This window comes from Acanthochromis polyacanthus, chromosome 1 (assembly GCF_021347895.1).
Source record: "Acanthochromis polyacanthus isolate Apoly-LR-REF ecotype Palm Island chromosome 1, KAUST_Apoly_ChrSc, whole genome shotgun sequence".
Lineage (NCBI taxonomy): Eukaryota > Metazoa > Chordata > Actinopteri > Pomacentridae > Acanthochromis > Acanthochromis polyacanthus.
Genome location: NC_067113.1, coordinates 38,881,520 through 38,903,386, shown reverse-complemented (window position 1 = coordinate 38,903,386; position 21,867 = coordinate 38,881,520). Strand labels below are relative to the sequence as shown.

At 37.7% G+C, this 21,867-nt stretch overlaps 2 protein-coding genes across 3 annotated transcripts in view; one reads left to right on the top strand and one right to left on the bottom strand.

Moving 5' to 3' along the window:
* ptprb (protein tyrosine phosphatase receptor type b) overlaps nt 1–1,997 on the top strand; it is a 49,339-nt gene extending 47,342 nt beyond the window's left edge. The window contains exon 40 of the mRNA XM_022212222.2: nt 574–1,997. Within this exon, the coding sequence (XP_022067914.2) occupies nt 574–596 (23 nt within the window). The 3' untranslated portion in view covers nt 597–1,997. The remainder of the gene's footprint in view (nt 1–573) is intronic.
* Nucleotides 1,998–16,967: 14,970 nt separating this feature from the next.
* The window catches only part of LOC110963757 (calcium-activated potassium channel subunit beta-4), a 33,285-nt gene continuing 28,385 nt past the window's right edge, over nt 16,968–21,867 (bottom strand). Inside the window, exons 4-5 of one of the 2 annotated variants that reach the window (XR_007944099.1) lie at nt 20,538–21,568; nt 16,968–19,315 (exon numbers count right to left, since the gene is read on the bottom strand). Coding sequence is in view for 1 of the 2 variants with exons in the window: in XM_022212228.2 (XP_022067920.1) it covers nt 21,238–21,568 (331 nt within the window). In the remaining variant the exon portion in view is untranslated. Of the gene's footprint in view, nt 21,569–21,867 lie in introns of both variants that reach the window. The other variant, XM_022212228.2, reaches the window with a different exon arrangement.

The following is a 21,867-nucleotide window of genomic DNA, read 5'->3' as shown; positions in this document are numbered from 1 at the left end:
GTTGATTTTCTGATTTATTTTCTTTGTGTCGTCAGATTTCAAACTGAATATTTTAGTTTTTCCATCGATGAAGCCGTTCACCAGCAGATTGATTCATAAAGACAAACATTAGTTACATGTTTTATATCCAAAAATTCAATGTGTCATACTATAACATGTCATATTATAACATGTCACATAATAGCATGTCATACTATAGAAGGTCATATTAAAACATGTTAAACTACATGTCATATAACGTCATATGTCATATTTTAACATGTCATATTATACCAGGTCTGAATAAAACATGTCATAATAACATGCCATAACATCATATTATCGAATGTCATAACATGTCACATAATAGCATGTGATACTATAGAAAGTCATAATAAAAAATGTCATATAATAACAAGTCATGTTATGCCATAACATGTCATATTATACCAGGTCATAGTAAAACATGTCATATAACATGCCAACAGCACATCATTATTTCATAGTTTTCTGAGTTTTAGAAACCATCAAACCTTTAATATTTATCACATGACTCACCTCTTTGTGTTTTTTTTTTTTTGTCTGTTTCCTCAGATTTCATCTACACCGGACGCTGAAGACTTCACTAACCAGTCGAGAGCTTCAGACAGAACAGGGAAAAACTCACAAGTAGATAAAACTTCACGGGGATCACAGTTTTAAAACACTTCTGTTCTCAAATCTCACCAACACAGCAGTCAAGTGAGTTTTTAAAAGGTGTTTAAAAAACTGTAACTCTTTGTAGACAAAGTCAAATCCACTTCAAACTTGTGAAATTACGGAAATATTTTTTAAAAATATTGCTGTTTTTAACACTTATTTCAAATGAAAATCTCCAAAATGTGGCTGAAAATACGTGACAGAAACAGTTTTCATAGTTTATTCAGTCAGAGGTCAAGGCCAAACAGAGAAAGGTGTGAAAATTCCCAAAGTTCACACCAATTTTAACACCAGAAACGCAAATAAATTATCATTCAAGTAGAGTCCTTGTTTATTTTAACCTTCGTGTTTCTTAATATTTGGTCAAATTTGAAAGTATGAATGATTAAAGTTGGTATTATTTCTGGAGAAGGGAAACTCGGGTTGATCTCAGGTGTGATTTTAGCTTTCGATCCAAAAGGGAGGAGATCTATTTTTCTACCTTCTATTATTACTGTCTGTTCTCACTCACTGCCCCACATAAGCTCTTTATTTAAAACAAACCTACACATATTGCTGTATGTAAATATTGATGTAATACTCTTTTTTTGAAGAAATATTATAATGAATATGTATGTATGTCGGGTTTCATGCTGTGTAATATTCCGCATTTAGGAACGTGTAGCAGATCGAACCTACTGTATTCAGACTAAAACATGAAAATAAACATGCTATAGTCAGTATTACATTCAGTTTTTAAGAGCATTTCAAAGCTTTTAACATCTGAAGAAGTCTGAAAACAACACAGGAACAATGCTTTCCCTGTTTTCTAACGATCCATCACGAATTGGAGTTAACCCAAAAATATTTGACATTTTCGTGATTTTACAAAAGTCTAAAGTAACATTATCTGATTTTGGGCCATTGATTTTTAAAATTTACAATCTACAAAATACTAATTGGTTGAATGCTCTGTAAACCCTTTTTCTGTTTGAGTTGTGTCCTGGACGTTGTGAGTTGTTCAAAATGACTTCTGCTCATATAGGATGCATTTTCTTTTTATATTTGTAATGGAATAACGATAAAAAGCTCAGTCTTATTATTACTTATTATAAAAGAATAAATCTGTTAAGAGTTGCGACTGCACATATTGCCCCTAATACATCAGACCTGATGATATTCTGTATAATTTGCATACATTGTGACGTATTCTGGATGTGTTTGCTGATTTTCCGTCTCATCCTTCAGCCATGACACCATGTTGGAATCTGTTTTTATAATTTGCTGTGACGTCACTGTAAACTGGATGATGACGTTCACATTAAAAATATCTGACAAACTGTGGTTGTGTTTGAGTTTTTGTTGAGTGGAACAAAATGTCATATTATATAGCATGACATACTGTAACATGTCATATTAGAAATATGTCATGTGATGTTTCGGATGACATCCTAAACTATGACGTTGTCGCCAGGGCCGGAGCGGGACTCATTTTCAGCACTGGACTTTCATGCCTCAGACTGGCCCACTTTAGATCACGACCTATTACTATTAAAATCATGTAATTCTAACCTTGTCTTGTAATTCTGTGTTTTTCTAAATATATTGATTTATTCCAACATGAGTGCACATCTCCAACATTATTCTTTACAATATCAGAATCTATATTCTGTTCAAATAAGTGTTCATTGATATCCAAACCTTAAAAATGAAGTAAACAAAGAAATAAACATATTAAATTTAAAAAAATCAAATAAAAGGTGTTGCACTTTCTAATAGCAGTATCATCTGTTTTTCCTCTGCAAGGAAACAGTTCCATCACAACTTAAATTTCACAAATATGAGAACTTCAGTTAAAGGGCTGATCTCCAACACTGTTCTTTACAACATCACAATGTCCTTTTTTGCAATATCAAATATCAAGCAAATTAGTGTTCACAGATATCTAATCCTCATGAATAAAGAATAATTATTGGACTGTTGTCTGCAAGTTTGTTATTCACAGTATAACATAACTGGCTTATGAAATTTTTTTAAAAATGCTTTGATTTTCATTTTATATTTACAACAACAAGAAAATAAAATCAGAGACAGAAACGATAAAAGGTCCGTATTTTCATTTTCTGAGCCCGGAAGTGGTCATCATCAAGTGTGGAGCCAAACAGAGTACGGTGTATAGACTTTATATAATTAGGTTGTTAGTTTTCATGGTCAAAATGAGAAATCAGGTGGCCGATCTTAAAATAAATCAATATTGAATTTTTATAGAGCGATAAAGTTTTGCAAAGCCAGGCGGCGGGGCTACTTGATTGACAGTCTGGTCTGGAAAAACTGACAGGTCCTATGGAGGAGACATAGACTGTATATAAAGATATACAAGATTTAGATTAGTAAAGCCATATGAAAATGGACAAAAAATGTCATAGTTTAGTATGTCGTCCAAAAATGGACGAAAAAACGTAATAGTTTAGTATGTCGTCCGAATATCGACAAAAAACGTCATAGTTTAGTATGTCGTCCGAATATCGACAAAAAACGTCATAGTTTAGTATGTCGTCCGAAAATAGACAAAAAAAGTCATAGTTTAGTATGTCGTCCGAAAATGGACAAAAAATGTCATAGTTTAGTATGTCGTCCGAAAATAGACAAAAAAAGTCATAGTTTAGTATGTCGTCCGAAAATAGACAAAAAAACGTCATAGTTTAGTATGTCGTCCGAAAATAGACAAAAAAGTCATAGTTTAGTATGTCGTCCGAAAATGGACAAAAAATGTCATAGTTTAGTATGTCGTCCGAAAATAGACAAAAAAACGTCATAGTTTAGTATGTCGTCCGAAAATAGACAAAAAAGTCATAGTTTAGTATGTCGTCCGAAAATAGACAAAAAATGTCATAGTTTAGTATGTCGTCTGAAAATGGACAAAAAACGTCATAGTTTAGTATGTCGTCCGAAAATGGACAAAAAAAGTCATAGTTTAGTATGTCGTCCGAAAATGGACCAAAAATGTCATAGTTTAGTATGTCGTCCGAAAATGGACAAAAAACGTCATAGTTTAGTATGTCGTCCGAAAATAGACAAAAAATGTCATAGTTTAGTATGTCGTCCGAAAATAGACAAAAAAAGTCATAGTTTAGTATGTCGTCCGAAAATGGACGAAAAAACGTAATAGTTTAGTATGTCGTCCGAATATCGACAAAAAACGTCATAGTTTAGTATGTCGTCCGAATATCGACAAAAAAACGTCATAGTTTAGTATATCATCCGAAAATGGACGAAAAAACGTCATAGTTTAGTATGTCGTCCGAAAATAGACAAAAAAAGTCATAATTTAGTATGTCGTCCGACAATAGACAAAAAAACGTCATAGTTTAGTATGTCGTCCGAAAATGGACAAAAAACGTCATAGTTTAGTATGTCGTCCGAAAATGGACAAAAAATGTCATAGTTTAGTATGTCGTCCGAAAATAGACAAAAAAAGTCATAGTTTAGTATGTCGTCTGAAAATAGACAAAAAAACGTCATAGTTTAGTATGTCGTCCGAAAATAGACAAAAAAGTCATAGTTTAGTATGTCGTCCGAAAATGGACAAAAAATGTCATAGTTTAGTATGTCGTCCGAAAATAGACAAAAAAACGTCATAGTTTAGTATGTCGTCCGAAAATGGACAAAAAACGTCATAGTTTAGTATGTCGTCCGAAAATAGACAAAAAATGTCATAGTTTAGTATGTCGTCCGAAAATAGACAAAAAAGTCATAGTTTAGTATGTCGTCCGAAAATGGACAAAAAACGTCATAGTTTAGTATGTCGTCCGAATATCGACAAAAAACGTCATACTTTAGTATTTCGTCCGAAAATAGACAAAAAAAGTCATAGTTTAGTATGTCGTCCGAAAATGGACCAAAAATGTCATAGTTTAGTATGTCGTCCGAAAATAGACAAAAAAAAGTCATAGTTTAGTATGTTGTCCGAAAATGGACAAAAAACGTCATAGTTTAGTATGTCGTCCGAAAATAGACAAAAAATGTCATAGTTTAGTATGTCGTCCGAAAATGGACAAAAAACGTCATAGTTTAGTATGTCGTCCGAATATCGACAAAAAACGTCATACTTTAGTATTTCGTCCGAAAATGGACAAAAAACATCATAGTTTAGTATGTCGTCCAAAAATGGACAAAAAAACGTTTAATTCAGTGTCATCCATCCAGATTAAAGTGCAGTTACCCAGTTTATTATTTGGTTTTTAAGAGACCAAATAACTTAAAATAACTTTCTGTCCTGCAGTCCCACAACAACAAGAATAAAGTTTGTGAACAAAAGCTAAATCTGCTGCTGGATTCCATTAAAGTCCTGATAAATGATCATAAAGTGTGATACTAAAGGTTTGTGGTGCTAAAAATCTCAAAGTAAAGATATCAAGTTGAACATCTGGATGGAGGCTGATAAAAGTTGACCTCCCTTCATTTCTCTGGAGCGACTCCATGGATTTTAGGGATGCTGGTTAAAGACCTGCTCTTCTAGTCGTCTTTCTTCTAGTCGTTGTAAAAAGTCACTCCATCCTCGCCGACTTCAACACCTCTTCATGACAACTTCTGCCACCGACCTGGTGGAAACTCCAGAAACTCTGGAAAACCTGTCAAGACTCGGATTTTCGAAAAACTCGTTGGGTGGGGGAAGGTGTGGTGGGCGGTGGGGGAGTAGAGTGGGGGAGGCCGCCACCCACCTCCCAGCCTACTCTCCACCCTGACTCCACCCAGACTCTGCCTTGGCTCCACCCATGTAGTCACTTGGAAACTACCATGTCAAAGGGACGACGAGTATATTTCTGTTTATCTGATCTGTAGCTCACTGAGTTAAGGGTTTACCTATGGAGCTGCAGGTTGCTGGTTCAAGACCAGACCCTTTTTAATTTTTTTGAAAAACTTCGACAAAGACACAGAAAGAAAACTGCCAGTGGTGGGTCTTGATCCTGCTACCTTCCACTTGGTAGTCTCTCTTCTTACCCCCTGAGCTACTCACTCAGATACCAATTCTTCTTTTTTTGTGTGTATTTATCATCAATTTTTTGTCATTTTCGAGTTTTTTTTTTAAACTCGACTCTTAACTCGACCATTTTTCTCAGGAGGTTGGACTTCAGCCTTTGTGCTGGAGGGTTGAACCCTCAGTTCCAAGACTTTCCAAAGCCTCCACACCTCCCAAGTCCTCAGGACCTGAGCTTTCAGTCTGAGGGCTGAAATTTTCTAAGTCCCACAGTAGATCTCTGTTAGATTTAACTTTCAGACAGTCCAAGGACTGAAATCTTCTAAGTTCTTGAGCAGTTCTCTGTTAGTTTGAACTTTCTGTTTAACAGAAGCCTTAAAACTTGTGACCATGAGTCTTGACTTCACATTTAGACCATCCATCTGAGTTCTTCTCAGACCTTCACCTGTGGATTCTTTAGAAATCCTGAACAAACTTTGATTCTCTTCACTGAACAGTAAAGTTTGTGGAGATCAGAAGGTAACATTAGTTTGATCGATGCCTTCAACTACTAGTAGACTTTATCTGGAAAGCAGTTTTCTGAAATGAGCTCTTAGTAAATCTGTCCACAGTCAAACCAAGAACACAGAAAGAGGAAATGTTTGAAGAAACAACTTTCAGACTAGAAAACGCTTTAAGACCTTTCTCTGTTTTTGCTCTTTTTCATCGTTTTATCGTCTCTTCTGTTTAATTTGATCTTCTAAAGTCTAACTGGTGTCTTTTACAATGTTTTGTCTTTAGTTTGATTCTTCTTAAATCTTTAGTTTTGCTCTTTTCTCACATTTTATTCTTTTCTAATGTCTGATTTGATTTTCAAATGTTTTGTCTTTTTAATGTTTAATTGTTGTTTTTTCAAATGTTTTATCGGTTTGTTTGAAAAATTTCCTTTTCTTTCCCAATGTTTAATTTTTACATTAAATCTTTAAGGTTTTTCTTTTTAAAAGGTTTACCATCTTTTAATGTTTAATTTTATTTTTAAATGCTTCATTGTATTTTCTGTTTAATTCCAATTTAAAGTTTTATTGTCTTTAAAATTTAATTTTCTAATTAAACATTTAATTTTTTAATTAAATGTTTTGTATTTTTCAAATGTTGAATATTCTTCTTGTTTAATTGTATTTTAAATGGTTAATTATCTAAATTATTTCATCTTTAATGTTTAATATTTTTATCTAAAACAATGTCAAATTTCATGATTACATGTTTTGTCTTCTGTTGAATTATCTAGTTAAATATTGTCTGTTTGATATAATTTTGTAGTATTTAATGTTTAATTTTCTTTTTAAAAGTTTTATTGTATTAAATGTTTTTTTCCTTTAATTTAATTGCTTTTTTTATGTAATTTATTTATTTTTTTCTGTCCAGATTTTAACCCCAACCTTAAAACTGAAACAAACCCTTAAATCACAATAAAAATACTTCTGTTGTCACAATCATGAGTTAGTCACTTATTCAGTTTATCAATTCAACTTTATTTGTTTAGAACCTTTCACACAGATGACAAAACTACACAAGGAAAGAGAAAAAACTATGATTAAAACTCAAAAACATTTTAAAAACAGATTTAACATGGTAATAAAATGTGTTCAGGGGATGGAGGGAGTTTATTGAAGTCTTCTTGGGCTCACACAGTAAATCATTAAAATAGAAACTTGATATTCAGTCTAAGGAAACTGCAGAGCAACAGAAGAACCAACAATATCTCCTGTTTTCTCCTTTAATGAGTCGACTCTTCTGGTGCTTTCAGACCAAAGAACTACAGACTCTTCACAACCTGCTCAAACTCTTGGTACAGGACCTCACCACACGGGTCAACAAGGTTTCCTTCTCATTTCTACTCTGAAGCTCACCTTCTCCTGCTCAAACTGCTGACAAATGTTTGTGCTGCTCTAAAGTCTGCTCTCCAGAACTTCCTAAAAATTCTCAAAGTCTCTTCTGCTGCAGGTTGCTTTGTAGAACTGTTCCAGAAAACCTCACTAAACCACATGGAGGGGCCTCAAGATAGTCGTCCAAATGAAAGCGTACAAAAACCAAACTAGCACAACCCAAACGCTAAAGTCTCCTGCAGCCTACCAGAGAAGCTCTTTAAACAGAGAATCAGGACAGGAACTCTTACCTTCTGGACAACCAACGTTGGTTCACAAACAACCAAAAACCTCTAAAGACTCACTACAGCCAAGATAAAGACACAACTCAGCTGCACCAAACCCACTAATCACTGCACACATTAGCACCATGTGCTAACTGTGGCTAAAGAACCAAATTTACCAAAACAACTATCCAGTACAAAGCCCTAAAACACACCAAGAAACACATTAAAGAGGATTTTACTGCTGGAAGCTGCAAGCCAACGCCTAAAGAACAAACTAAAGCAACAGAGCCAAACCCGGTTCAGTGAAGAGAAGGAGAGGAAATGTTTGACTGCAGACATAAAGCAGGAAGACACTGAGCTGCTCAGGTGTTCCTGATGACACCAAGCAGCCACCTGGACAGCCAATAGGAACACAGCTTACTGGAAGTCCAGAGGGCTGGCTTAGTGAAGGAAATTTAGTTTAAAGTTGAAGCAGAAAGTTAACAAAGAAAGTTGAAAACCACCTTCTGATCCCTGAAATCTCTGAGTTTTCACACAAAGAACACCTGAACATGTCAAACTGGTTCCATAGTAGAACCTTCACTGTAAAAACGTCATAGTATGGTGTGTTGATCAAAAAACATTACAACCGGCTGTCTGGGGTCACAGAGGAGTAAAAACAGGACAAACACTGGTTTCCAGGGGGATAAAAGAGTAAATTTACAACAACACAACATGTGAGCCGAAAAATCACAAAGTCTGTCTTTAGTTCAGCTGAAAATATGAGTTTTTGTCTTTTTCATTGACCAAACTTTTCAGGAAGTAGATGAAGAATAATTAAAGCTCTCATGTAGAAGTCCAACTTCTTTTGGATCCTTGTGGAGAGTTTAGTCTTCCTGCTTCATAGCAACATTTAATAAAGCTAAAGCTTCCCTGTTGGCTCATTGGTGGAGTTTGTTCCTGAGCATCTGAACCTTAAATCCATCAGAGGACCATCTTCAGTCAGAGAACTTCAAGACCTTCCATCGGCTGGACCAGATGTGGCATCAGCTCCCTCTGAACATCTGGATGACAGGAGAAAAGACAGAAATCAAACACAGATCACAGAAATACAATTTATTCACTTTCATCATTTTATAAAAGTAGCATGAACTTTATTAAAACTGGACAACACCAGTAATGAAGGTAAATGTTTTTATCTCATCCTGTTCCCTTTCAATTGTGGTCTTTGTGTATTTACGGTCTGTTAATGATAAAAATAAAATGGGTCACTGCTATGGTTTGGACATAGAAAGTACTGGAACTAATGCTTGCTTGTTCACTCTGTTCCAACAGTTCACCTGTTCCTTTACTGACAGCAGTAATCCTCTCATCACTGCTGGCTCTGCCTCTGACACTAAATCATGTTTTTAAAATGATCTAAACTCTCAGCACAAATCTCCCCTTTTTACAAAGCCGTCAGCTCAGTTTCATTCATGTAGAGCTGAATGGTTGTCGCCACGTTTCGGACGACATACAAAACTATGGCGTTTTTTGTGACTTTCAGGACGAGATACTAAACAATAACATTTTTGGTGATTTTTCGGACGACATACTAAACTATGACGTTTTTGTCACGATTCGTACAACATACCAAACTGTGACGTTGTTGTTTATTTTTCAGATTACATACTAAACTATGACATTTCTGGTGATTTGACATTTCAGATGACATACTAAACTTTGACGTTTTTGTTGATTTTCTGACGACATACTAAACGATGACGTTTTTTGTGACTTTCAGGACGAAATACCAAACTATGATATTTTGGCAATTTTTCGTACAACATTCTAAACTATGATGTTTTTGTCATCTTTCTGACAACATACTAAACTGTGACGTTTTTGTCACGATTTGGACGACATACTAAACTATGACGTTTTTCGTGATTTTTCGGACGACATACTGAATTATGACTTTTTTGTCACATTTTGGACAACTTACTAAACTATGATGTTGTTGTCATCTTTCTGACAACATACTAAACTATGACGTCACGTTTCTGATGACATACTAAACTATGACGTTTTTTGTGATTTTTTGGACGACATACTAACCTATGACGTTTTTGTCACGTTTCGAACAGCATGCTGACCTGTGACGTTTTTGGTCACAACCAAAACCATCTGGGAATACATCAGGACATTTTTTTTAAGTTTCAGCTCCTGGACTACATACTACATACCTGAAAGTTTCTTTTTTCCATCTTTCTCACAGAATGAAAACTTCACAAAGTTCCTGCAGAGACGCGCTAACAGGAAACAGCATCTTTTATTTTTATCTCGTCTGACAGACTTGTTATTTCCATATTGATCTGGGCCACAGCGAGAACTGGGTAACCCAGATAGAGCAGCCATCGGGGGGCTAAAGCCGAGGCCAGGAGCCCCTCAGAGTCCCAGAAGACCCAACAGGCCTGCTTAGAATCCATCCGGGGTCCCACAGGGTTCCAGCCAACACAAGTCCAGCCAGCAGCCTCAGCCATGGACACATCTCCATTTTTAAGATGCACAAACACACAGAGCGCCAGCTTTTGGGTCATTATATTATTGATTGATGTGAAAATTATTTCATTCATTAACTGTTAAAATGAGAAGTAAAATAGATTTGTACAAGCTCAAAGTAACATCGTTAAATGTTGACGAGCTGCTGCAAATTTTCACTTAAGAACACGAAACCTGTAAACTTTTGCTTTTTTAGCTGAAAAAATTTGAGATTTTTTGCCTTTTTAGTTCTGTGTAAGTGACATTTTCTCACATTATTAACAATAAATTCTGTAATCTGAATAAAAACACAGATATGGATGTAATGAAAAGGAATATAAGAACTTAAAAACAAAAATCACTTCGCATCAGTCTGTTTTTGCAGGTTTTACTGTTTTTAAGGCAATTTTTAAACAAAAAAAACATTGTCTTTGCTGTCAAAGATTCTTTTAATCAATTGTTTTTGGTCTCAGATGTGAGAATCTAAAACATGTCAGGAGAAGTTCCAATAATGACGTGCTGACAATTAATTAACCAATCAAAAACCACTAAAGATGTTCAGATTCTAATCAAGAAACGAGAAAACGTCTAAAGTTTTCAAAGGTGCAACCTCAAAATTCTTGATTTTTTGGAAAAAAATTATTCTAATTTTTAATTTTTACTCTAAAATTAACTGTTGATTAAAATTGTAATTCTTTCAAGTGTAAGAGCTGAAAGAATTGGAGCCAAAATATAAACAGCTGAGTAATTTACCCAATTATTTGTAGTTGCAGCTTTAAACTAAAACGAAGAAAACCCTTATTAGCAACATTAGAGGCTGACGGAGGAGGTCAGGGTGGATGGAGGGCGCACAAAGTTTGCTGCTTGTGAAACACATTTAAATGCCTTCATTGGTTTGAATCAATAATTTCAATTTTTTGGAGTATTATAACACTATAAATAAATAATATTTATAGTATAGTGTAGTAAGAAATGACAAAATGAACATAATCCAACTCTTATAACATTAGTTTTGTTAATGTAAGCATTGTATTTGCGTACGTTGCCCTCCATCAACCCTGACCTCCTCAATGCAGGTCACAAATGTAATGTTTCATTCAACAACAGACTATTTAGTTTTATGAAAATGAACAATTAAGAGCCGACAGTGTGACAACAATATTTTTCAAACACATCAAATGCAAGTTAAATTAAAGTGATTTATTGGATGTTTAAATATAGAAATTCAACAATCAATCAATTAAGTGTAAAATAGTAAACTCTTTTGTTCAGTGATGCATCGATATCAGTGATTTTTTTTTTTTTAAAGAAAAACTGTTCAAATTCTGTGTTTTAAACCTGTTAATTGTGAATATTTTCTGAGTTATTTCCTCCTCTATGGAAGTAAACTGAAGATCTTTGGACAAAACCAGACATATTTAATTTTATATTGTAGCTTTTGTGCAGTTTACTGCAGTTTAAAATTGACAAGAAGAAAAAACTAATAGAGAGTAAATTAAATTTAACCTTAAACTAAAAGATATTTTGACAGTTTTATGGGTCAAACAGTTAATTGGTTAAAGGATAAAGCAGTCGATGCTGTAAATGATGAGTTTATTCTGTCGACCAACACTCTGCCTCCTTCATTAACAGCAGCGTTCGGTTTCAGGATAATTCTCTGGCCGTCCTTGGAGCTTCAGGCTTTAACAGACGTTAGCAACTCATCAGTGCAGGCGGATTAAAAAGCTGCCGGGTGTTGGTCCTCTGTGGCCGTTTAACACCTCCATAAATACAGGAGCAGCAGCGAGATCAGCAGAAAGCCTCCATACATCACATCCTCCCTGCAGGACCAGTAAGGACTCAAACACAAACTTTACTTTTTACTTCACATTAAATTCTGCATTCTTCTCATTATCCAGAACTAAACTCTGTATAATATAAATGCTTCTTTCAGATTTATTAGCAGCTAACGAGCTGCAAATGTGTGAATTTAGAAGTTTATAAAAGCTGCTGTTGGTTTGTAATTAATCAAAGCATCCTAACGAGTGCACCGTGTGTGAATTAAAGGTCATAAAAAGATCAGTTTTCAGTTTAAATATATGCAGATAAAATGATAAAATGCTTAAATTAAGTCTAAAATCCCCCAGTCAAATTGCCACTTTGTGGTTTGAGTGTCTCTCTGATCCAGTGATCCTCTGTTGTCCGGGGCATTAACCCCTGGTAGGGTCTCTCAAGGCAAACTGGTCCTGGGGGAGAAACCAGACTGAGAGCGATTCAGAAAACCCTGATGTCAGCACAAAAAGGAGAAGCCGCCACCTCGCCTGGGTTAGGGAAGCCGGGGCTTCATCTGGAGCCAGGCTTGTGGGTGGAGTTCATCAGGTCTGGTGCCCCCATGAGGCTGAGCACAAAGAAGTAGCAAAGAGTCACCACCCAGTAAACCCACCACCTGCAGGGTCGGAAATCGACTGGTTCTGGGGAGGTGGAACATCACCTCACTGGCAGGAAAGGAACCTGAGCTGAGGTAGAACAGAATGACTGGATATAGTTGGGCTCACCTCCACACACATCAAGGGTTCTGGAACCAGAACCCTGGAGAGGGGTTGGACTCTCTCCTTCTCTGGAGTTGCCCAGGGTGACAGGTTCTGGGTGGGTATGGGGATACTCACGGGCTCCCGGCTTAGTGCCGCTTTGTTGGACTTCTCCCTGGAGAACCACAGGGTCTCCTCTCTGAGGGGAAAACTCTGACTGTTGTCTGTTCTTATGTGCCGAACAGCAGTTCACAGTATTCAGTCTTCTTGGAGTCTCTGGGTAGTTCCTGGAAGGGGTACCGCCTGGGGACTCTAAAGTTCTCCTGGGGGACTTCAACACTCACGTGGACAACGATGGAGAAACCTGGAGGAGGTGATTGGGAGGAATGGCCTGCCCAATCTGAGCCCGAGTGGTGTTCTGTTATTGGACTTATGTGCTAGCCATTGACTGGACATAATGAACAACATGTTGGATCAAAAGGTTGCTCATTCGTGTACCTGGTACCAGACTGTCTTAGACCTTTGGAGAGGCTATGAAGAAGGACTTTTTGTTGGCCTTAAGGAAGTTCTGGCAAAGCGCTTGACGCCTCAGGAAGGGGAGGCAGGACTTTGCTCAGACTGTTTACATTCAGGGGGAACTGTTGACTCGTACTAGGGATATTGTTGGGTGGTGGAAAGAGCACTTTGAGGAACTCCTGAATCTAATAAACACATCCTCTGTGGAGGAGGCAGAGCCTGAAGACTCATGGGAATCTTCGTTCATATCCGTGGTAGAGGTTGCTGAGGTAGTTAAGAAGCTCCTCAGTGGTGTCAGGTGTGGACGAGATCCTCCCTGAGATGCTGAAGGCTCTGGACATTGTTGGACTGTCTTGGCTGACACGTCTCTACAGTGTGGCGTGGGCATCAGGTACGGTACCTGTGAAGTGGCAGACCGGGGTGGTTGTTCCCATTTTCAAAAAGGGGGACCAGAGAGTGTGCTCCAACTACTGGGGTATCACACTTCTCAGCCTCCCTGGGAAAGTTTGTGGGGTTGTTGGGCTCAGCCTTAGAGATAGGAGGAGAAGATCAGACATTCGCTGCTCCTTCACCTCTAAAGGAGCCAGTTCAGGTGGTTTGGACATCTGATTCGGATGCCTCTGGAAAGACTTCCTTTGGAGGTTTTCTGAACACATCCACCTGGGAGGAGTCCCCGGGATAGACCCAGAACTCACTGGAGGGATTATATATCTCATCTGGCCTGGGAACACCTTGGGATCCTCTAGGAAGTGCTGGAAAGCGTTTCCGGGTGGAGGGATGTTTGGAATCAGCTGCTTTGTCTGCTGCCTCTTCGACCCGACCTCGGATAAGAGGAAGAAAATGGACAGATGGATGAAGTTGCAGAGAGGTGACCCTGTTGTTCTCCAGATAGAACTCCAACAAAGCGGTGCTGAGTATTTTTTCTTGCTGTACCCGACTGAGTCCCACGAGGCCCCAAGGCTCGGCCCCCAGATGCTCTCTGAAGAGGCCCCGGTCTTTCTGACCCAGGCGAGGTGGTGGCTTTCCCTTCAGCAAGGTTTTCTGAATCACTCTTTGTCTGGTCACTAGCCCAGGACCAGTCTGCCTTTAATTAATAGACCTATTTTTTTTATTTTATTATTTTTCCAGCGTATGTCGGAGTCTCTGAATATTCATTGGTTATTGTTGGTCTGATCTCGTCTCTGTTCATCTGGAGGTTCATGAATGAAAGATGAAAGGAAACAAACGAGCATCATAATATTCATCTTTTTATTCTTTGTTCCCATCGTTTCATCTTCTACTCCTTATTCCTCTCTGGCCATTGTATGACTTTCTGCATTATTGTCCAAAGTGTACATGTAATTTCCACTTTTTAGTGTTGATTTAGCATCTTTCAGTGGGAATTTTGCATCTTTTGTGGCATTTTGGCATGTTTTTCCAATAATTTTGCACCTTTTTGTGTCGATATAGCATCTTTTTGGGTCGATTTTGAGTCTTTGTGGTAATTTTGCATCCTTTGTGACATTTTTGCACCTTTTAGTTGTAATTTTACATCTTTTGTGACACGTACATATATTTTTGTGACAATTTTGCATGTTTTTCAGGTAATTTTGCACTTTTTGTGTTCATTTAGCATTGTTTTGTGGTAATAAACTACGCCCCACGTATGTCAGCGGGGTTATTGCATTTGCTTCGGTATCTGGCTGGCTGGCTGGCTGGGTATGTATGTGTGTATGTCCGGTCCGATATCTCTGCAAGTGCTGAAGTCAGGATAATCAAACTTGGCACTGAAGATCAGTCTAAGGTCTCCTGCTCAGCTGTGGAGTTACAGGTCAGCAGATCAAGTAGGAAGGGATACAGGACTGTCTCAGAAAATTAGAATATTGTGATAAAGTTCTTTATTTTCTGAAATGCAATTAAAAAAACAAAAATGTCATACATTCTGGATTCATTACAAATCAACTGAAATATTTCGAGCCTTTTATTATTTTAATATTGCTGATTATGGCTTACAGCTTAAGAAAACTCAAAAATCCTATCTCAAAATATTAGAATATCATGAAAAAGTATACTAGTAGGCTATTTAACTAATCACTTGAATCGTCTAAATAACTCGAAACACCTGCAAGTGTTTCCTGAGCCTTGAAAAACACTCAGCTTGGTTCAGTAAACTAAACACAAGTATGGGGAAGACTGCTGATCTGACTGCTGTCCAGAGGACCATCATTGACACCCTCCATCAGGAGGGTAAGACACAAAAAGAAATTTCTCAAAGAGCAGGCTGTTCACAGAGTGCAGTTTCAAAGCACATTCACAAAAAGTCTGTTGGAAGGGAGAAATGTGGCAGGAAACGCTGCACAACCAAGAGAGATGACCGCAGGCTTAACAGCATTGTGAAGAAGAGCCGCTTCCAGAATTTGGGGGAGCTTCAAAGACAGTGGACTGAAGCTGGAGTCCAGGTATCAAAAGCCACTGTTTACAGACGTGTCCGGGAAATGGGCTACAATAGCCGTATTCCCATGGTCAAGCCACTTCTGAACTCAAGACAACGGAAAAAGCGTCTGACTTGGGCTATGGAAAAGAAACACTGGACAGTTGAAGAGTGGTCCAAAGTCCTCTTTTCAGACGAAAGCAAGTTTTGTATTTCATTTGGAAGTCAAGGCGCCAGAGTCTGGAGAAAGGCTGAAGAGGAGCAAAATCCAAGTTGCTTGAAATCCAGTGTGAAGTTCCCACAGTCAGCGATGGTTTGGGGAGCCATGTCAGCTGCTGGAGTTGGTCCACTGTGTCTCATCAAGTCCAGAGTAAATGCAGCTGTGTACCAAGAGATTTTAGAGCACTACATGCTTCCTTCTGCTGGAAAGCTCTATGGAGATGATGATTTCATTTTCCAGCATGATCTGGCACCTGCCCACAGTGCCAAAACCACCAGTAACTGGTGTACTGACCATGGCATTACTGTCCTCGATTGGCCTGCCAATTCCCCTGACCTGAACCCCATTGAGAATTTGTCGGGTATTGTCAAGAAGAAGCTGAAAGACACCAGACCCAACAATGCAAATGAGCTAAAGGCCACTATTGAAGCATCCTGGGCATCCATAACACCTCAGCAATGCCACAGGCTGATTGCCTCCATGCCACGCCGCATTGATGCAGTATTTCGTGCAAAAGGATTCCCAACCAAGTACTGAGTGCATTAATGGACATTTTCAAATGTTTGATTTTGTTTTGCTGTTATAATTTTGTTTTTTACTTGGTCTGAGGAAATATTCTAATATTTTGAGATAGGATTTTTGAGTTTTCTTAAGCTGTAAGCCATAATCAGCAATATTAAAATAATAAAAGGCTTGAAATATTTCAGTTGATTTGTAATGAATCCAGTATGTATGACATTTTTGTTTTTTTAATTGCATTTCAGAAAATAAAGAACTTTATCACAATATTCTAATTTTCTGAGACAGTCCTGTATACGTAGGATGATCAAAACTGATACAGATTCATATGCAAGTATTTAATGCCATCTACTGAAACTCGCCAGTAGATGGCGTGGTTCTGCCCTCTACTGAGGGCTCGTCTAGTTTTGTATGTTTTTGTGTTAATTTTGAGTCTTTTTGTGTTGGTTTTGCACCTTGTTGTGTTAATTTTGTATCCGTGTGACAAACAGCTGTGTGACAGAGGACAGAAAACCAGCAGAGAGACAGAGTTTGAAGACAGTGTGTTTTTATTTAAAGATCTCTATCAGGCACAATAGTTGTTTATTATTAAACATGGCGAAGCGGCTACCTGGGTCACATGGTACAGTGCTGAGGGTCCGAACAAAGATGGACGACGAGAAAACACCCGCAGACGACACTCAGAGTTCATGGAAAACCAGCGAGAACAGGAAAAACCATGGAAGTACAGCAGATGAAGGAGTTGACAGACAGTATACTGGTCAGGATTTCACAGGTCGGAGACAAAATCAATCAGAAGGTCGATGAAAGACCAAACACTTCCTGTTTAAAGTCCAGCTTATGGCTTCAGATAGAAAACCCAACAGACAGACAAAGAAAAGCTCTTAAAGTCTCTTAAAAACACAGAAATGCTACCAAGAAGCTACTTTTTCTTTGGAGAGGATGGACGACTGGAGGAAAACCCAAAGAACAGAATCGTTTTAAACCTGGATGATCAGAAAAATAACAGCTGACAGCAAAGATTTCCTTTAGTTTTATGGTTTGATTCAGAGTTTTTATCCAACAGGTTTGTGATTTTAGCACAGAAAAAAACTGGAAAAGGAAAGTAAGACAGGGGAAGAAAAAAAGAATAAGAAAGAAAGAAAGAAAACCAATGAAAATGTTGGTTGACAGTGAATCGTTCTGCTACAAAACTTCCTCAGTTCAGGTAAAAGTTCACAGTTAGGGTTGAAGTTCGATGCCTCTAAAAGACGTAAATTAGAGATTTGACTCCTGTTGGTTTCACGGTTTTTTGTGGCGATTTGTTTTCATGGTGATTTTGGGGGAATTTTGCGTCATTTGTTGGTGATTTTGAGTCTTTTGTGGTAATTTTATCTTTTTAAGGTAATTTTGGGTCATATTGATTTTTTGTGCTGTTTTGAGTATTTTGGCTGTAATTTTGAATGTTTTTATGGTAGTTTTGAGTCTTTATACGGTAATTTTGCATCTTTTTAATGATGCTTTTTAGTCTTGTTAAGGTAATTTTGGGTCTTTGGTGGTGATTTAACATCTTTTTCTTGTAATTTAAATTTTTTGTTTTAGGTGATTGGGCATCTGTTTTGGAGAGATTTATTATTTTTGTGGTACTTTAGCATGGCATTGTGGGGATTTTGAGTCTTTTTGTGGGGATTTCACATCTTTCTTTGCAAATTTTTTGCCTTTTTGAGCTAATTGTAATCTTTTCGTGGTCATTTTGAGTTTTTTTTTTACCATTTTGTGGTGATTTTATGGCTTTTTATGGTAATTTTAGGTCTTTTGGTGGTAATTTTGAGTCTTTTTAAGGTAATTTGGTATCTTTCTGTGGTAATTTTCTATCTTTATAGATAATACACTGCAGACCAACGCATATTTTACACATTTTAGTGTGAAACTGGGAAAGAAAGCAATGAAGATTAAAGGACAAAAAGGGAAAAAAAGAAGAAAAGAAAGTGGAAGAAGAAGGTAAAAGTGACTTTAGTTTGCTTCCTTCAGGCACCGACAGTTTTCTCTTGAAGCTACATTCATACGCTCTCTGAGGAACGTTCTCTTTAGAACCCGCTGGTTTTCGCTACGATCTGTTCAGACTTTATCTAAAAGAAGGAAGAACACCAGATCAGAGGAATCAGATCATCCTGGACATCAAAGTCTGAAAGCGTCTTTTACAATTTTAACGTCTGAACCCCAAAAACCTGCTGAAGGGTTTGAAAACGTCTTTAGAAAAAAGCACAAACACCATGGTTCTTGGAGTCTTTGTTTGTGTCATTTTATGGTAAATTAGCATCTTTTTGTGGGGATTTGTTTTCACGGTGATTTTGTGGCGATATTGTGTCCTTTTGTGGTGATTTTTGATTTTAATTTGACCTTTATGTAGCGATTCTGCATCTCTTTGGAGTCTTAATATCTTTGAGTGGTTTTCTTTTGGCAATTTTGAGTGTTTTTGTAGTAATTTCACATCTTTTGTGTTGCTTTAGTGGTATTTTTGAGTGTTTTTGTGATAATGCTGAGACTTTTGAGAATCTGTTTGTGGTACTTTTGAGTGTTTTTGTATCTTTTTGGTAATTTTGAGTATTTTTCAGGTTATTTTACATCTTTTGTGCTTTTCTGCTTCTTTTTGTGGGGATTTTGTGTAAATTTCAGGTAATTTAGCATCTTTTTGCAGTGGTTTCACGAATTTCAACCGTTTCTTTTCTTCAGATTTGTGTCATTCTGTGTTATACTCATAGCTTGTTATTTTGCATCTCGGAATAATTTTGTGTTTGTTCATGGTGGGTTTGCATGTTTTTGTGGTGATTTTGAATCCCTTTTGTGTTATTTCATGCTTTTTGTCGTGATTTTAAAAGTTTTTGTATTAGTTTTGCACCTTTTGTGTTGATTTTGTGTCTTTTCCTGATGGTTTTGTGGGATTTTAGCATGTTTTTGATTTGGTTTCTCCAATTTAAACTTTTTTTCAGATTTCCATCATTCTAACTAACAGAAGACATTTCTGAGTTCTCTGTTTTTCTTCATGTTAGGTTTCCATAGATTTACAGTGACAGGAGGTTAAAAACAAACACCCAGAAACTGCTGCTTGGAGTTCAGAGAGCTAAAACTCACATAATTCACGTTTTCTTTTGCTGATTTTCTCTGATTTTTTAAAATAAAATTGGACAAAAATCAGTCAGCTTCGGCTTCAACATCTTCACATTTCTCTCAGATTCTATTAAATTCAGTTCTTGAATCAAACAACCAACAGAAACTCGTCTTTGTTTCAGTTTTTCCAGTTTCTCAGTGATCTTAGCAGCCGGTTTGACCTCCAACGTTTACGTTCCTGCTGTCTGCAAACACCTCCACGGTTCAAAGAGCGTCATTAGGAGGAGGTCCGACATCACCAGGAGCCGCTAACGGGCCTCTGATGAGCACATTTCAATACGTTAATAATTAACAATGTCGGTTCAATTATTTAAATTTACCTCCAGTTATTGACTTTCACCTGCTCACTGGTTTCTTTGAGTCTTTTAAATGATTAAAGTTGAATCTGGAGACTTTTCTGGATGAAAATAAAACTCTAAATGAGACAGTTAATGTTCCGGCTTCATGCTCTTCTGGACAAATGAAGCTAAAACATGGTTCAGGTACAAAGTGCTGCAGTCGACGTCCTTCATTTCCACATATATCTATTTATATATATATATATATATCTGAATATATAAAGCCTGGTCTGTCAAAGTCTGGTTACAGAAGGATCTCAGAAACATTTATGGCTACTGGGACTTGGAGGGAAACTACAGTAGAAGAAGAGCTACAGTAAAGATTGAACGTCCTCGGATCTCTGGTTGGGCTCCGACGGCTTTTTAATGAATCTCCAATCAAATCTCAAAGTTAAATTTCACAAAAACGACCTGAAAAACAACACAGATTAGGAGCCAAGATTGATTTTGTTGAAATAACAGCTGGAAAAAACATCTTGCATCCAGTTTTCCTGAAAATCCGAAATCAAAAATGGAACTAGAACTAATTAGTCGACTGATTAACTGATGAAATTATTATGCAACTATTTTAATAATTATTGGAGTCATTCCAATATTTTTGTCTTGATTTTTTACCTTTTTGTGTTGATTTTGTGTCTTTTCATGGTAGTTTTGTGAGATTTTCAATCCTTGGCTGAATTGTGTGTCTCTTTTAGGTAATTTAGCATCTTTATGTGGTCATTTTGTGTGTTTTTCTGGTAATTTTGTGTCTTATCGTGTTCATTTTGAATCTTTTTGTGGTGTGGTCTTTCTTGTGGTTTAAATGTTTTTTGTGGTAATTTCATGGTTTTTATCATTTTGTAATTTTGGCCTTTTTGTGGTGTCAACAATGTGAGGTTTGGATGGAACTATTGATTATTTACACGGTGGATTAATCTGTTGGTTGTTTTCCTGATGAACTGATTGGTTATTTAGTCTCATTGTTCGTCAGTGTTTTCTCAGATAAGACAGTTTCACGTCTTTAAGGTTTCTGCTGACAAACTAACCAGAAGATTTGATGAGAGATTCTTTAGCACCGGAGCTGAATAAATCTGGAATTTTCAAGACTAGAAACCAGATTCAAAGTGGAACCAGCGATCAGAACCCAACCAGAACCGCTTCAACAGCAGCTCAGGAGATTCTACTCATACGATAGTTTCAGGACGTTTGTCTACAGTGTTTCTGCTGAAGGCAACAGGTTTCCCTTCATCTTCTTCAACACCTCGGATCTAGAAACTCCTCCAGCAGGTGGCGTCCTCGCATTTTACGCCGCCAAAAAAAATCTTTCCGTTCTGCTTCAATGTTCCCGGTCTCGGCGCCGAATCGGCACTGCAAACAACGGCAGGGTCCTGGACGGCGACAACAGCTCGGGGTCATCAGAGTTTGTCGTCAGGGGGTCTCTGGCCATGTTGCCGCGGCGATCCGAAGGCATGGCGGCCGACAGGTCCTGGCAAACCTCGTAGGAACACTTCCTCTTCTGGAGGGCTTCGGCGCGAACGGCCAGTGAGCGGGCGCAAACCGTCAGGAGCACAATGAGCGTGCCCAGAAGCAGCGACACCATTGGCCAGAGGACGCAGTGCAGCAGGACGCTGGTGTCGTGGGAACGACGCCACAAGACGTCATCGGGTCTGAAACAGGAAGAGATAAAAACAGTAACTAGAAACTCAAACTGAACACTTCTCATGTTTCACTAGAGAGGGAGGGAAGTTCATTAACCTGCAGCCAAAGAAGGAAAATAAACTGTAAATAAAACAGAATTTGGCAGCATCATGTTATGAAGCATGGTGGAGGCAGCATCATGATGTGAAGCATGGTGGTGGCAGCATCATGATGTGAAGCATGGTGGCAGCAGCATCATGATGAAGCATGGTGGAGGCAGCATCATGATGTGAAGCACGGTGGAGGCAGCATCATGATGTGAAGCACG